The following is a 15,800-nucleotide window of genomic DNA, read 5'->3' on the forward strand; positions in this document are numbered from 1 at the left end:
CAGTGCTAGCTGCGCCACCAGAGTCTCTGGGTTCGCGCCCAGGCTGGGCTGGGTTCGCGCCCAGGCTCTGTCGCAGCCGGCCGCAACCGGGAGATCCGTGGGGCGACGCACAATTGGCATAGCGTCGTCCGGGTTAGGGAGGGTTTGGCCGGTAGGGAGGGTTTGGCCGGTAGGGATATCCTTGTCTCAGTATGTAAAAAAAATAAAAAATGTAATAAAATGTATGCACTCTACTGTAAGTCGCTCTGGATAAGAGCGTCTGCTAAATGACTAAAATGTAAAATGTTAAAATGTAAACAAGTGTGTGGACAACATTTTAGAGAAATAAGCTTTTTGTGCGTATGGAAAATCTCTGGGATCTTTTATTTCAGCTCATGAAACATGGGATCAACACATTTATATTTTTGTTCAGTGTATAATATATATATTACATATAACAGAGCTATAATATATATATATATATTAATATAGGACTCCTCACAACAGCACCATAGTAGCTCATTTTGACTCAATTTATTCAGCAATAAATCCCATGGCAACGGTACATCGCTTCACTTCTTTGTGCGTTTCACTTGTTTTCAGATGATGTCATGTGAATACACAACGTTTCCTGTTCAGAATGTTTGTTAACAGGTTAGAGAATAATAACATGTCCAGGGGAAGAAGGGGATTGGCCGAGTGATAAGTCAGGGGGTGATGTCATAAATAAAGCCCCTCCCACTCTGTAAATGAAGACTCCACCCATCCTAGATTAGCTGATCATAGAGCAGGGGTCTCCAACCTTTTCTAGCATAAGAGCTAGAAATGTCTTCAGCTACTCATTTCTTTCTAGCTTTCAAATAGGCACATTCTCCTCTTTCCTGCTACTCAGAAAGTAGTGAACTGTATTTTCTGTCAATATACCTGGTCAAATAACAGTTCATTCATAAACAACTCTAAGGCTATAAAAAAAAATTTCTCTCCTAAATGATGGTTACAATTGTTCATAGAGAAACAACGACATTATGTTCTGAGTCAATGTCAATGCTTAAATCACATCAGAAGACCCACAGCGGAGGTGTCATAATGGATGTTCTGAGTCCATGTCAATGCCTAAATCACACAAGGCCATTTTATGGGCGTCTGGAAGAAAAATAACAAATTTAGACTTTTGGGGTGTAATTCCCCTTTAATTGTGCATCTGGCCCTTTAATTGTGAATCTGGGGAGTGAGGAATGTGCTGATCTAGTGATGGTTCTGGACTGCTGCTCAGTTCATGGCAGAGTTAACAAATAACAGATGCAAATTACGTACTTACTCATGATATGCTTCTGCCAGGTAAGCCTACTTTGCAGTTAACATTTAATTGAGAAGGTTTTGGCGAAAGTATTTCTGTAAAACCACAAGACGGTTATCATATCAACTGGCTACACACTGAGTGACAGAAAAACATGCACACCACACAGAGGCAATATTGCTGCAAACTAATTGGCAGATATTGCTATAGGTTTGGCTTTTGAAGCCAATAGTCGCTAACCAGGGGTGGGATAATGTCAACGTTGTGTTGTTTAGATAGTAGTTGGGAGCTTACTGTGTCTGATACTGACAATTGCATGTACTTTCAGAATTGTTTGGCGAGCTACTCATAGGTGATCTGGTAGCTACTCATAGGTGGGCTGGTAGCTACTGGTAGATGGACCTGTTGGAGACCCCTATCATAGAGCATCAAAAGATAGATCAGCTGATCATAGAGCATCATAAGGTAGATCAGCTGATCATAGAGCATCATAAGGTAGATCAGCTGATCATAGAGCATTATAAGGTAGATCAGCTGATCATAGAGCACTATAAGGTAGATCAGCTGATCATAGAGCACTATAAGGTAGATCAGCTGTTCTCAGCTCCATACCTGGAGGTCAGCAGCACGACTAGTTGTCATCTTTCCTCTGTAATCAGAACTCTGGCCAAACAGTGACATTCATCAAATCGTTCAATTACCTACCATGGAGAGAAGACAACCAGCAGAGCTGTGGACCTCCTATCAATGTATTTACATAAACAACACCCACTGGTTCTACATAGCAGGCTGATCAGAGGGGCTGGGCTAGTGTGTGTCTATTCTGGTTCTACATAGCAGGCTGATCAGAGGGGCTGGGCTAGTGTGTGTCTATTCTGGTTCTACATAGCAGGCTGATCAGAGGGGCTGGGCTAGTGTGTGTCTATTCTGGTTCTACATAGCAGGCTGATCAGAGGGGCTGGGCTAGTGTGTGTCTATTCTGGTTCTACATAGCAGGCTGATCAGAGGGGCTGGGCTAGTGTGTGTCTATTCTGGTTCTACATAGCAGGCTGATCAGAGGGGCTGGGCTAGTGTGTGTCTATTCTGGTTCTACATAGCAGGCTGATCAGAGGGGCTAGTGTGTGTTTGTCTGTGTGTGTCTTCAGGTCTCTCTCTCTTTGCTAACGTACTCTTAGCTCCAATCTCATCTTTTTTTACTTTAAACACAATCTTCTCCCAACTGTAACAGTTACCTTTATAAAGAACATGTTGTAGTGACATCACAGCCTCTGGGCTAAACTGTAACTATGTCAATAAATACAGTTATGGAGGGGGGAGAGACAGAGGAAGAGGGAAAGATGTCTGATATTCTGAGGGGAGTGAGTCCTGCCTCACCCCTTTAAGGGGGAGTGTCCTTGTGGTGGGCCAGCCAATCCCAGAAACATGATGAACGGTTTCCACCAATCAGCTTGGCGACGGCTCCAGCCAACCACAGTGTGGCCTGGTGAGGGTGTTATCCAAATCAGAGCAGCATGGTGACAGGCTTCTCCAGGAACTTCCTGAACTCTGCGAGCCACTGAGCTCCGACTGCTCCGTCCACCACGCGATGGTCACAACTTAACGTCACCGACATCACGCTGGCCACGTCAAACCTACACACACACACACACACACACACACAGTAAATAACAGAACAGTGTATGATCAAACTTAAGTTTTAAAGGCCCTGTACAGTCAATTCATGGGTTGCACCTATGTCACGTCATGCCATTGTTACACAGTGGGGCAAAAACGTATTTAGTCAGCCACCAATTGTGCAAGTTCTCCCACTTAAAAAGATGAGAGAGGCCTGTAATTTTCATCATAGGTACACTTCAACTATGACAGACAAAATGAGAAGAAAAAAATCCAGAAAATCACATTGTAGGATTTCTTATGAATTTATTTGCAAATTATGGTGGAAAATAAGTATTTGGTCAATAACAAAAGTTTATCTCAATACTTTGTTATACAGTGATCCCTCGCCACTTCGCGGTTCACTTATCGCGGATTCGCTATTTCGCGGATTTTCATAATGCATTTTTTATTTTTTTTTGGTGCATTGTGCTCTGCATTCTGATTCGCTAAAAACTCACTCCCGCTTCTTGTATCAAAACATGCTACGAATTGTGCTATCATTTTGTCGTCTCGTGCAGTTATGTGTACGTACATAAAACAGCTTGGCAAATTTACATTAAGTTGGCCAAATTATCTTGTAATTTCGAACATCTCCTAAACCCATAATGTCGACGAAACGGCCTACACGTGAGTCACTGTATTTGTATACATGTAATAGTTGCTAATTGTAAAAAAAAAAAAAAGTTTTCTATTTCGCGGATTTCACTTATCGCGGGTCATTTTCGGAACGTAACCCCCGCGATAAACGAGGGATTACTGTATACCTTTGTTGGCAATGACAGAGGTCAAATGTTTTCTGTAAGTTTCACAAGGTTTTCACACACTGTTGCTGGTATTTTGGCCCATTCCTCCATGCAGATCTCCTCTAGAGCAGTGATGTTTTTGGGGCTGTTGCTGGGCAACACAGACTTTCAACTCCCTCCAAAAGATTTTCTATGGGGTTGAGATCTGGAGACTGGCTAGGCCACTCCAGGACCTTGAAATGCTTCTTACGAAGCCACTCCTTCGTTGCCCGGGCGGTGTGTTTGGGATCATTGTCTTGCTGAAAGACCCAGCCACGTTTCATCTTCAATGCCCTTGCTGATGGAAGGAGGTTTTCACTCAAAATCTCACGATACATGGCCCCATTCATTCTTTCCTTTACACGGATCAGTCGTCCTGGTCCCTTTGCAGAAAAACAGCCCCAAAGCATGATGTTTCCACCCCCATGCTTCACAGTAGGTATGGTGTTCTTTGGATGCAACTCAGCATTCTTTGTCCTCCAAACACGACGAGTTGAGTTTTTACCAAAAAGTTCTATTTTGGTTTCATCTGACCATATGACATTCTCCCAATCTTCTTCTGGATCATCCAAATGCTTTCTAGCAAACTTCAGACGGGCCTGGACATGTACTGGCTTAAGCAGGGGGACACGTCTGGCACTGCAGGATTTGAGTCCCTGGCGGCGTAGTGTGTTACTGATGGTAGGCTTTGTTACTTTGGTCCCAGCTCTCTGCAGGTCATTCACTAGGTCCCCCCGTGTGGTTCTGGGATTTTTGCTCACCGTTCTTGTGATCATTTTGACCCCACGGGGTGAGATCTTGCGTGGAGCCCCAGATCGAGGGAGATTATCAGTGGTCTTGTATGTCTTCCATTTCCTAATAATTGCTCCCACAGTTGATTTCTTCAAACCAAGCTGCTTACCTATTGCAGATTCAGTCTTCCCAGCCTGGTGCAGGTCTACAATTTTGTTTCTGGTGTCCTTTGACAGCTCTTTGGTCTTGGCCATAGTGGAGTTTGGAGTGTGACTGTTTGCGGTTGTGGACAGGTGTCTTTTGTACTGATAACAAGTTCAAACAGGTGCCATTAATACAGGTAACGAGTGGAGGACAGAGGAGCCTCTTAAAGAAGAAGTTACAGGTCTGTGAGAGCCAGAAATCTTGCTTGTTTGTAGGTGACCAAATACTTATTTTCCACCATAATTTGCAAATAAATAAATTAAAAATCCTACAATGTGATTTTCCGGATTTTTTTTTCTAATTTTGTCCGTCATAGTTGAAGTGTACCTATGATGAAAATTACAGGCCTCTCTCATCTTTTTAAGTGGGAGAACTTGCACAATTGGTGGCTGACTAAATACGTTTGTGCCCCACTGTAGCTGTTCTACAGACGCCGCAGGGGCAGCCATATTGGTGCCTGAAAGTCAAGTGGTGCCCAGTCATTCTGGACGGAGGCTAATGACGGTTTCCATCAAATTACACCAGTGTGATTTGGAAATACGAAGTAGGCAAATATTTAGTAGGAACAACTTTGCCTTCATCATGTTGTCACATTTCCTTTAAACGGGTGGCAATGTTGTCATTTTCATCAGCATCAATTGACAATGCATCAACGCTTAGTCGGGCGTCCAACGATATTGTGACGAAACGTGCAACCTATTAATATCGCAATGACATCACATGTATCACATTCAATCATGTCAACGGTGACGTCACGATATCACATTCAGTCACGTCAACGTCACGACATCACATTCAGTCACGTCAACGTCACGATATCACATTCAATCATGTCAACGATGACATCACATTCAATCATGTCAACAATGACATCACATTCAATCATGTCAACGATGACATTTGGTAACATAGGATGTGTTAGGACATGTTAGGGTTAGGATGGTTAGGACAGGTTAGAATTAGGATGGTTAGGACAGGTTAGAATTAGGATGGGTTAGGACAGGTTAGAATTAGGATGGGTTAGGACAGGTTATAATTAGGGTGGGTTAGGGCAGGTTGGAATTAGGATGGTTAGGACAGGTTAGGGCAAGATGGGTTAGGACAGGTTAGGGATAAGATGGGTTAGGACACGTTAGAATTAGGGAGGGTTAGGACAGGTTAGAATTAGGAAGGGTTAGGACAGGTTAGAGTTAGGGAGGGTTAGGACAGGTTAGAATTAGGATGGTTAGGACAGGTTAGAATTAGGATGGTTAGGACAGGTTAGGGTTAAGATGGGTTAGGACAGGTTAGGGTTAAGATGGGTTAGAATTAGGAAGGGTCAGGACATGTTAGAATTAGGATGGTCAGGACAGGTTAGAATTAGGATGGGTTAGGACAGGTTAGAATTAGGATGACTAGGACAGGTTATAATTAGGATGGTTAGGACAGGTTAGGGTTAAGATGGGTTAGGACAGGTTAGGGTTAAGATGGGTTAGAATTAGGAAGGGTTAGGACAGGTTAGAATTAGGATGGTTAGGACAGGTTGGAATTAGGATGGGTTAGGACAGGTTGGAATTAGGATGGGTTAGGACAGGTTGGAATTAGGATGGGTTAGGACAGGTTAGAATTAGGATGGGTTAGGACAGGTTGGAATTAGGAAGGGTTAGGACAGGTTAGAATTAGGGTGGTTGGGACAGGTTAGAATTAGGATGGCTAGGATAGGTTAGAATTAGGATGGTTAGGACAGGTTAGGGTTAAGATGGGTTAGGACAGGTTAGGGTTAAGATGGGTTAGAATTAGGAAGGGTTAGGACAGGTTGTAATTAGGATGGGTTAGGACAGGTTAGAATTGGGATGGGTTAGGACAGGTTGGGGTTAAGATGGGTTAGGACAGGTTAGGGTTAAGATGGGTTAGGACAGGTTAGGGTTAAGATGGGTTAGAATTAGGAAGGGTTAGGACAGGTTGTAATTAGGATGGGTTAGGACAGGTTAGAATTGGGATGGGTTAGGACAGGTTGGGGTTAAGATAGGTTAGGACAGGTTAGAATTGGGATGGGTTAGGACAGGTTAGGGTTAAGATGGGTTAGGATTTGTATTCATTGTGGATCCCCATTAGCCAAGGCAGCAACTACTCTTCCTGGGGTCTGGCAAAATTAAGGCAGTTATACAATTTTCAAAAAAATACAATACATTCATTACAAAATTCACAACACACTAAGTGTGTGCCCTCAGGCCCATACTCCATATCTACAACGCAAAACCCATGTGTACGTGTATGTGTGTGTATAGTGCGTATGTTATCATGTGTGTGAATGCATGTGTCTTTGCCTGTGTGTGTGTCTTAACAGTCCTCGCTGTTCCATAAGGTGTATTTTTATCTGTTTTTTAAATCTGATTCTGCATCAGTCACCTGATGTGGAATAGAGTTCCATGTAGTCACAGCTCTATGTAGTACTGTGCACCTCTCATAGTCTGTTCTGGACTTGGGGACTGTGAAGAGACCTCTGGTGGCATGTCTTGTGGGGTATGTATGGGTGTCCGAACTGCGTGCCAGTAATTTAAAAACAGACAGCTCGGTACCTTCAGCTTATCAAAACCTCTTACAAAAACAAATAATGAGGAAGTCAATCTCTCCTCCACTTTCAGCCATGACAGTTTGACATGCATATTATTAATGTTAGCTCTCCGTGTACATCCAAGGGTCAGCCGTGCTGCCCTGTTCTGAGCCAACTGCAATTTTCCCAAGTCCCTCTTTGTGGCACCTGACCACACGACTGAACTGATATCCGTTTGAGACAAAACTAGGGCCTGTAGGACCTGCCTTGTTGATAGTGTTGTTAAGAAGGTAGAAACTAGGGCCTGTAGGACCTGCCTTGTTGATAGTGTTGTTAAGAAGGTAGAAACTAGGGCCTGTAGGACCTGCCTTGTTGATAGTGTTGTTAAGAAGGTAGAAACTAGGGCCTGTAGGACCTGCCTTGTTGATAGTGTTGTTAAGAAGGTAGAAACTAGGGCCAGTAGGACCTGCCTTGTTGATAGTGTTGTTAAGAAGGTAGAAACTAGGGCCTGTAGGACCTGCCTTGTTGATAGTGTTGTTAAGAAGGTAGAAACTAGGGCCTGTAGGACCTGCCTTGTTGATAGTGTTGTTAAGAAGGTAGAAACTAGGGCCTGTAGGACCTGCCTTGTTGATAGTGTTGTTAAGAAGGTAGAAACTAGGGCCTGTAGGACCTGCCTTGTTGATAGTGCTGTTAAGAAGGTAGAAACTAGGGCCTGTAGGACCTGCCTTGTTGATAGTGTTGTTAAGAAGGTAGAAACTAGGGCCTGTAGGACCTGCCTTGTTGATAGTGTTGTTAAGAAGGTAGAAACTAGGGCCTGTAGGACCTGCCTTGTTGATAGTGTTGTTAAGAAGGTAGAAACTAGGGCCAGTAGGACCTGCCTTGTTGACAGTGTTGTTAAGAAGGTAGAAACTAGGGCCTGTAGGACCTGCCTTGTTAATAGTGTTGTTAAGAAGGTAGAAACTAGGGCCTGTAGGACCTGCCTTGTTAATAGTGTTGTTAAGAAGGGTAGAAACTAGGGTCTGTAGGACCTGCCTTGTTGATAGTGTTGTTAAGAAGGTAGAAACTAGGGCCTGTAGGACCTGCCTTGTTGATAGTGTTGTTAAGAAGGTAGAAACTAGGGCCTGTAGGACCTGCCTTGTTGATAGTGTTGTTAAGAAGGTAGCAGGGAGACGGGTGAGGGCGGGCCTGTAGGACCTGCCGGGTTGTTGGGGACCCGCGGAGTGTTGTTAAGAAGGTAGAAACTAGGGCCTGTAGGACCTGCCTTGTTGATAGTGTTGTTAAGAAGGTAGAAACTAGGGCCTGTAGGACCTGCCTTGTTGATAGTGTTGTTAAGAAGGTAGAAACTAGGCCCTGTAGGACCTGCCTTGTTGACAGTGTTGTTAAGAAGGTAGAAACTAGGGCCTGTAGGACCTGCCTTGTTGATAGTGTTGTTAAGAAGGCAGAGCATCGCTTTATTATGGACAGACTTCTCCCCATCTTAGCTACTGTTGCATCAATATGTTTTGACCATGACAGTTTACAATCTAGTGTTACTCCAAGCAGTTTAGTCACCTCAACTTGCTCAATTTCCACATTATTCATTACGAGATGTAGTTGAGGTTTAGTGAATGATTGGTCCCAAATACAATGCTTTTAGTTTTATAAATATTTAGAACTATCTTATTCCACACAACTGCAGCTCTTAGATAAGTGTCGGAGTCGTTTCAGTCGCTGTACTACAGTGCCTTGCAAAAGTATTCACCACCCGTGGCGTTTTTCCTATTTTGTTGCATTACAACTTGTAATTTAAATGTATTTTTATTTGGATATCATGAAATGGACATACACAAAATAGTCTAAATTGGTGAAGTGAAATTATAAAAAAAAATAACTTGTTTAAAAAAATGGAACGGAAAAGTGGTGTGAATATGTATTCACCCCCTTTGCTATGAAGCCCCTAAATAAGATCTGGTGCAACCAATTACCTTCAGAAGTCACATAATTAGTTAAATATAGTCAATCTGTGTGGAATCTAAGTGTCACATGATCTCAGTATATATACACCTGTTCTGAAAGGCCCCAGAGTCTGCAACACCACATCCGCATACATAGACCCTTCTGGGTTTACTCAAAGACAGTGGCATGTCATTAGTAAAAATTGAAAAAGCAAGGGGCCTAGACAGCTACTCATTATATTTGAGAGGCTTCCATTAAAGAAAATCATCTGTGTTCTGTTAGACAAGTAAATATTTATCCACATTATAGCAGGGGGTGTAAAGCCATAACACATTATAGCAGGGGGTGTAAAGCCATAACACATTATAGCAGGGGGTGTAAAGACATAACACATTATAGCAGGGGGTGTAAAGCCATAACACATTATAGCAGGGGGTGTAAAGCCATAACACATTATAGCAGGGGGTGTAAAGCCATAACACATTATAGCAGGGGGTGTAAAGCCATAACACATTATAGCAGGGGGTGTAAAGCCATAACACATTATAGCAGGGGGTGTAAAGCCATAACACATTATAGCAGGGGGTGTAAAGCCATAACACATTATAGCAGGGGGTGTAAAGCCATAACACATTATAGCAGGGGGTGTAAAGCCATAACACATTATAGCAGGGGGTGTAAAGCCATAACACATTATAGCAGGGGGTGTAAAGCCATAACACATTATAGCAGGGGGTGTAAAGCCATAACACATTATAGCAGGGGGTGTAAAGCCATAACACATTATAGCAGGGGGTGTAAAGCCATAACACATTATAGCAGGGGGTGTAAAGCCATAACACATTATAGCAGGGGGTGTAAAGCCATAACACATTATAGCAGGGGGTGTAAAGCCATAACACATTATAGCAGGGGGTGTAAAGCCATAACACATTATAGCAGGGGGTGTAAAGCCATAACACATTATAGCAGGGGGTGTAAAGCCATAACACATTATAGCAGGGGGTGTAAAGACATAACACATTATAGCAGGGGGTGTAAAGACATAACACATTATAGCAGGGGGTGTAAAGACATAACACATTATAGCAGGGGGTGTAAAGACATAACACATTATAGCAGGGGGTGTAAAGCCATAACACATTATAGCAGGGGGTGTAAAGACATAACACATTATAGCAGGGGGTGTAAAGCCATAACACATTATAGCAGGGGGTGTAAAGACATAACACATTATAGCAGGGGGTGTAAAGACATAACACATTATAGCAGGGGGTGTAAAGACATAACACATTATAGCAGGGGGTGTAAAGCCATAACACATTATAGCAGGGGGTGTAAAGCCATAACACATTATAGCAGGGGGTGTAAAGACATAACACATTATAGCAGGGGGTGTAAAGCCATAACACATTATAGCAGGGGGTGTAAAGCCATAACACATTATAGCAGGGGGTGTAAAGCCATAACACATTATAGCAGGGGGTGTAAAGACATAACACATTATAGCAGGGGGTGTAAAGCCATAACACATTATAGCAGGGGGTGTAAAGACATAACACATTATAGCAGGGGGTGTAAAGACATAACACATTATAGCAGGGGGTGTAAAGCCATAACACATTATAGCAGGGGGTGTAAAGACATAACACATTATAGCAGGGGGTGTAAAGACATAACACATTATAGCAGGGGGTGTAAAGACATAACACATTATAGCAGGGGGTGTAAAGCCATAACACATTATAGCAGGGGGTGTAAAGACATAACACATTATAGCAGGGGGTGTAAAGCCATAACACATTATAGCAGGGGGTGTAAAGACAGCCCCCACTGAAGTCTAACAAGACAGCCCCCACAATTATTTAATCATCAAGTCTCTCAGCCAATCATCAGTCATTTGTGTAAGTGCTGTGCTTGTTGAGTGTCCTTCCCTGTATGCGTGCTGAAAGTCTGTTGTCAATTTGTTTACAGTAAAATAGCATTGTATCTGGTCAAACACAATTTTCCCCAGAAGTTTACTAAGGGTTGGTATCAGGCTGATTGGTCGGCTGTTTGAGCCAGTAAAGGGGGCTTCACTATTCTTGGGTAGCGGAATGACTTTAGCTTAAGATGGGTTAGGACGTTATGGTTGGGATGGGTGTCCCTGGGGAAGAAAAGTTTGAAGACCCCTGGTAGTGTATTTACCCTTTTTAATTATCAGCTGGCAGCAGTCTCTTCTCTGAGCATAGTCTAGTATAGTGTAGCTATAGTAGTAGTAGTAGTATAGTGGTAGTGTAGTTACCCTTTCTCATTGTCTGCGGGCAGCAGTCTCTTCTCTGAGCATAGTCTAGTATAGTGTAGCTATAGTAGTAGTAGTAGTAGTAGTAGTATAGTGGTAGTGTAGTTACCCTTTCTCATTGTCTGCGGGCAGCAGTCTCTTCTCTGAGCCCCCTACTGCCAGTATACAGGCCTGGGGAGGGTTGATGATCGCTGAGAAGTTCTTGACGCCAAACATTCCCAGGTTAGAGATGGTAAACGTGCCTCCCTGAAACACACAGTTTCAGAGGATTCAGATCCTGGAACCTGTGGGACCAACTAATGTTGCAGAAGTGTTTAACACATTTGTTTTTAGTGTGTAGTTGGTATTTACCTGGAACTCATGCGGCTGCAGTTTCCCGTCGCGGGCCTTGGCAGCCAGGGCTGAGACATCAGAGCTGATAGCAGCCAGTCCTTTGGTGTGGGCGTTGAACACGATGGGCGTTATCAGGCCATTGGGTGTACTCACCGCCACACTCACGTCCACCACATGGTTCCTACACACACACACACACACACATTAAAACTTGACCTATTGAAAATGTGTTTTTGGGTGGTGTGTTATTGGTTACTGTATGTTTGTACAATGCCTTCAGAAAAGTATCCACACCCCTTGAATTTTGCCACATTTTATTGTGTTACAACCCAAATTTAAAATTGATTCAATTTAGATTTTGTGTCATTGGAATTATGTTTGTAGAACATTTTTCGAAATGTATAAAAAAAAATGTAAAGCTGAAATGTATTGAGTCAATAAGCATTCAACCCCTGTGTTATGGCCAGACTAAATAACTGCAGGAGTAAACATGTACTTAACAAATCACATACGTTGCATGGACTCATTCTGTGTTCAATAATTGTGGTTAACGTGACTTCTGAATAACCACCCCATCTCTGAACCACACACATACAGAGCATTTGGAAAGTATTCAGACCACTTGACTTTTTCCACATTTTGTTACATTACAGCCTTATTCTAAAATGGATAAAAAAATATAATAATTTAAACTCATCAATCTACACACAATACCCCAATAACGACAAAGCAAAAACAGGTTTTTAGAAAATGTATATATACAGTGGGGAGAACAAGTATTTGACACACTGCCGATTGTGCAGGTTTTCCTACTTACAAAGCATGTAGAGGTCTGTAATTTTTATCATAGGTACACTTCAACTGTGAGAGACGGAATCTAAAACAAAAATCCAGAAAATCCCATTGTATGATTTTTAAGTAATTAATGTGCATTTTATTGCATGACATAAGTATTTGATCACCTACCAACCAGTAAGAATTCCGGCTCTCAGAGACCTGTTAGTTTTTCTTTAAGAAGCCCTCCTGTTCTCCACTCATTACCTGTATATCTCTGTACTTTCCTCCATTCATCTTTGCCTCGATCCTGACTAGTCTCCCAGTCCCTGCCGCTGAAAAACATCCCAACAGCACGATGCTGCCACCACCATGCTTCACCGTAGGGAAGGTGCCAGGTTTCCTCCAGACGTGATGCTGGGCATTCAGGCCAAAGTTCCATCTTGGTTTCATCAGACCAGAGAACCTTGTTTCTCGTGGTCAGAGTATATAGGTGCCGTTTGGCAAACTCCAAGAGGGCTGTCATGTGCCTTTTACTGAGGAGAGGCTTCCGTCTGGCCACTCTACCATAAAGGCCTGATTGGTGGAGTGCTGCAGAGATGGTTGTCCTTCAGGAAGGTTCTGCCATCGCCACAGAGGAACTCTGGAGCTCTGTCAGAGTGACCATCGGGTTCTTGGTCACCTCCCTGACCAAGGCCCTTCTCCCGCGATTGCTCAGTTTGGCCGGGCTACCAGCTCTAGGAAGAGTCTTGGTGATTCCAAACTTCTTCCATTTAAGAAAGATGGGGGCCACTGTGTTCTTGGGGACCTTCAATGCTGCAGAAATGTTTTCGTACCCTTCCCCAGATCTGTGCCTCGACACAATCCTGTCAGTAAGGACAATTCCTTCGATCTCATGGCTTGGTTTTTGCTCTGACATGCACTGTCAGCTGTGGGACCTTATATAGACAGGTGTTTGCTTTTCCAAATCATGTCCAATCAATTGAATTTACCACAGGTGGACTCCTATCCAGTTGGAGAAACATCTCAAGAATGATCAATGGGAACAGAATGCATCTGAGCTCAATTTCAAGTCTCATAGCAAAGGGTCTGAATACTTATGTAAATAAGGTATGTTTTTTGGTTTTTAATACATTTGCAAACATTTCTAAAAACCTGTTTTTGCTTTGTCATAATGGGGTATTGTGATGTCATAATGCTGAGGATGTAAAAAAAACAAAAAAAAACATAATAAGGCTGTAATGTACCAAAATGTGGAAAAAGTCAAGGCGTCTGAATACTTTCCTAAAGCACTGTACAATGATCTGTAAGGTCCCTCAGTTGAGCAGTGAATTTCTAAACACAGATTCAACCACAAAGACCAGGGAGGTTTTCCAATGCCTCACAAAAAAGGGCATCTATTGGTAGATGTGTAAACATTTTAAAAGAAGACACTGAATATCAATTTGAGTATGGTGAATTTATTAATTACACTTTGGATGGTATATCAATACACCCAATACACCCATGTCCCATTGTGGTCTAGCAACTCCTTGGCAGGCCGGGCGTAATGCACGCTGACACGGTCACCAGGTGTACGATGTTTCCTCAGACACATTGGTGCGGCTGGCTTCCGGGTTAAGCGGGCATTGTGTCAAGAAGCAGTGCGGCTTGGCTGGGTTGTGTTTTCGGAGGACGCACGGATCTCAACCGTCACCTCTCCCGAGTCCGCACCGGCAGCGATGGGACAAGACCAATTGGATACCACGAAATTGGGGAGAAAAAGTTTTTATTTATTTTTTGAAATACCATAAAGGAACCCGCTCAGGGACCTCACCAATGGTGACTTTAAAACAGTTACAGAGTTTAATGGCTGTTAAAACATTGTAGTTACTCCACAATACTAACCTAAATGACAGAGTGAAAAGAAGGAAGCCTGTACAGAACAAGGCACTTAAGTAATAGTGCAAAACCTTTTTGTCCGGAATATAAAGCCTTATGTTTGAGGAAAATCTAACACATCACGGAGTACCACTCTTCATATTTTCAAGCATAGTGGTGGCTGCATCATGGGTATGCTTGTCATCGTTAAGGACTGGGGAGTTATCAGGATAAAAAATAAATGGAATGGAGCACAGACAACATCCTAGAGGAAAACCTGGTTGTCTGCTTTCCACCAGACACTGGGAGATGAATTCACCTTTCAGCAGGACACCCTAAAACACAAGGCCAAATCTACACTGTAGTTGCTTATCAAAGAAGACAATGAATGTTCCTGAGTGGCCTAGTTACAGTTGACTAATATCAGATTGAAAATCTATGGCAAGATTTGAAAATGGTTGTCTAGCAAAAATCAACAACGAACTTGACAGAGCTTGAAGAATTTTTTAAAGAATAAATGGCCAAATGTTATACAATCTAGAAAGACTCACAGCTGTAATCGCCTCCAAAGGTGCTTCTACAAAGTATTGTCTCAGGGGTGTGAATACTTATGTAAATGAGATGTCTGTAGTTCATTTTCAATACATTTACAAAAATGTCTAAAAACTTGTTTTCACTTTGTCATTATGGGGTATTGTGTTTAGATGAGTGAGAGAAAAATCAAACAACAAAATGTGAAAAAAGTCAAGGGCTGGGAATACTCAATTTGGCATGAGGGTCTGTATCGTATAGCGGCAGCAGCGTAGCCTAGTGGTTAGAGCGTTGGACTAGTAACCGAAAGGTTGCAAGTTCGAATCTCCGAGCTGATAAGGTACAAATCTGTCGCTCTGCCCCTTCCTAGGCCGTCATTGAAAATAAGAATTTGTTCTTAAACCTCTTGAGAATACAGGGGGTGCTATTTTCGCATTAGCATAATTTGCTCTACAGATTAAACTGCCTCTTATTCAATTATTGCTCTTACTATATGCATATAAATAATACCATTGGAAAGAAAACAATCCCTAGTTTCTAAAACCGTTTCAATTTTGTCTCTGAGTGATACAGAAGTCATTCCACAGCACTTTCCATGACCAAGAACATAAAATCAAGATGTGTTATGCTGGCTTCAAAGCTCTGCCTATATATGGTCGTGCCCCCTATGACCAGAAACACACTTCATTCGCCTTCCTCTGGTTGTCAAGAGGACGTCAGACTGACGTGAAATAGGACCCATTTCTTTGGCGTGACCGACAACTTCCGGTTTACTGAATCGCTCGAATTTGAGCTGCGATTGTGTACTGTTTTGCTGGCGTTATGTATGAAAACTATCTCCGTGTCGAATTTTGTTTGATACATGTGACCATATCATCGTAATGTATGTTTTTTCAATATAGT

General features: G+C 42.6%; 1 protein-coding gene across 1 annotated transcript in view; it reads right to left on the bottom strand.

Moving 5' to 3' along the window:
• Window positions 1-344: 344 nt before the first annotated feature.
• Window positions 345-15,800, bottom strand: part of LOC139551668 (dihydrolipoyllysine-residue acetyltransferase component of pyruvate dehydrogenase complex, mitochondrial-like) — a gene marked incomplete in the record, with an annotated part of 61,333 nt that continues 45,877 nt past the window's right edge. Inside the window, 3 exon segments of the mRNA XM_071362949.1 lie at window positions 345-2,907; window positions 11,509-11,645; window positions 11,751-11,913. Coding sequence (XP_071219050.1) covers window positions 2,778-2,907; window positions 11,509-11,645; window positions 11,751-11,913 — 430 coding nt within the window.

Source organism: Salvelinus alpinus, chromosome 24 (assembly GCF_045679555.1).
Source record: "Salvelinus alpinus chromosome 24, SLU_Salpinus.1, whole genome shotgun sequence".
In the NCBI taxonomy this organism is placed as follows: Eukaryota; Metazoa; Chordata; class Actinopteri; order Salmoniformes; family Salmonidae; genus Salvelinus; species Salvelinus alpinus.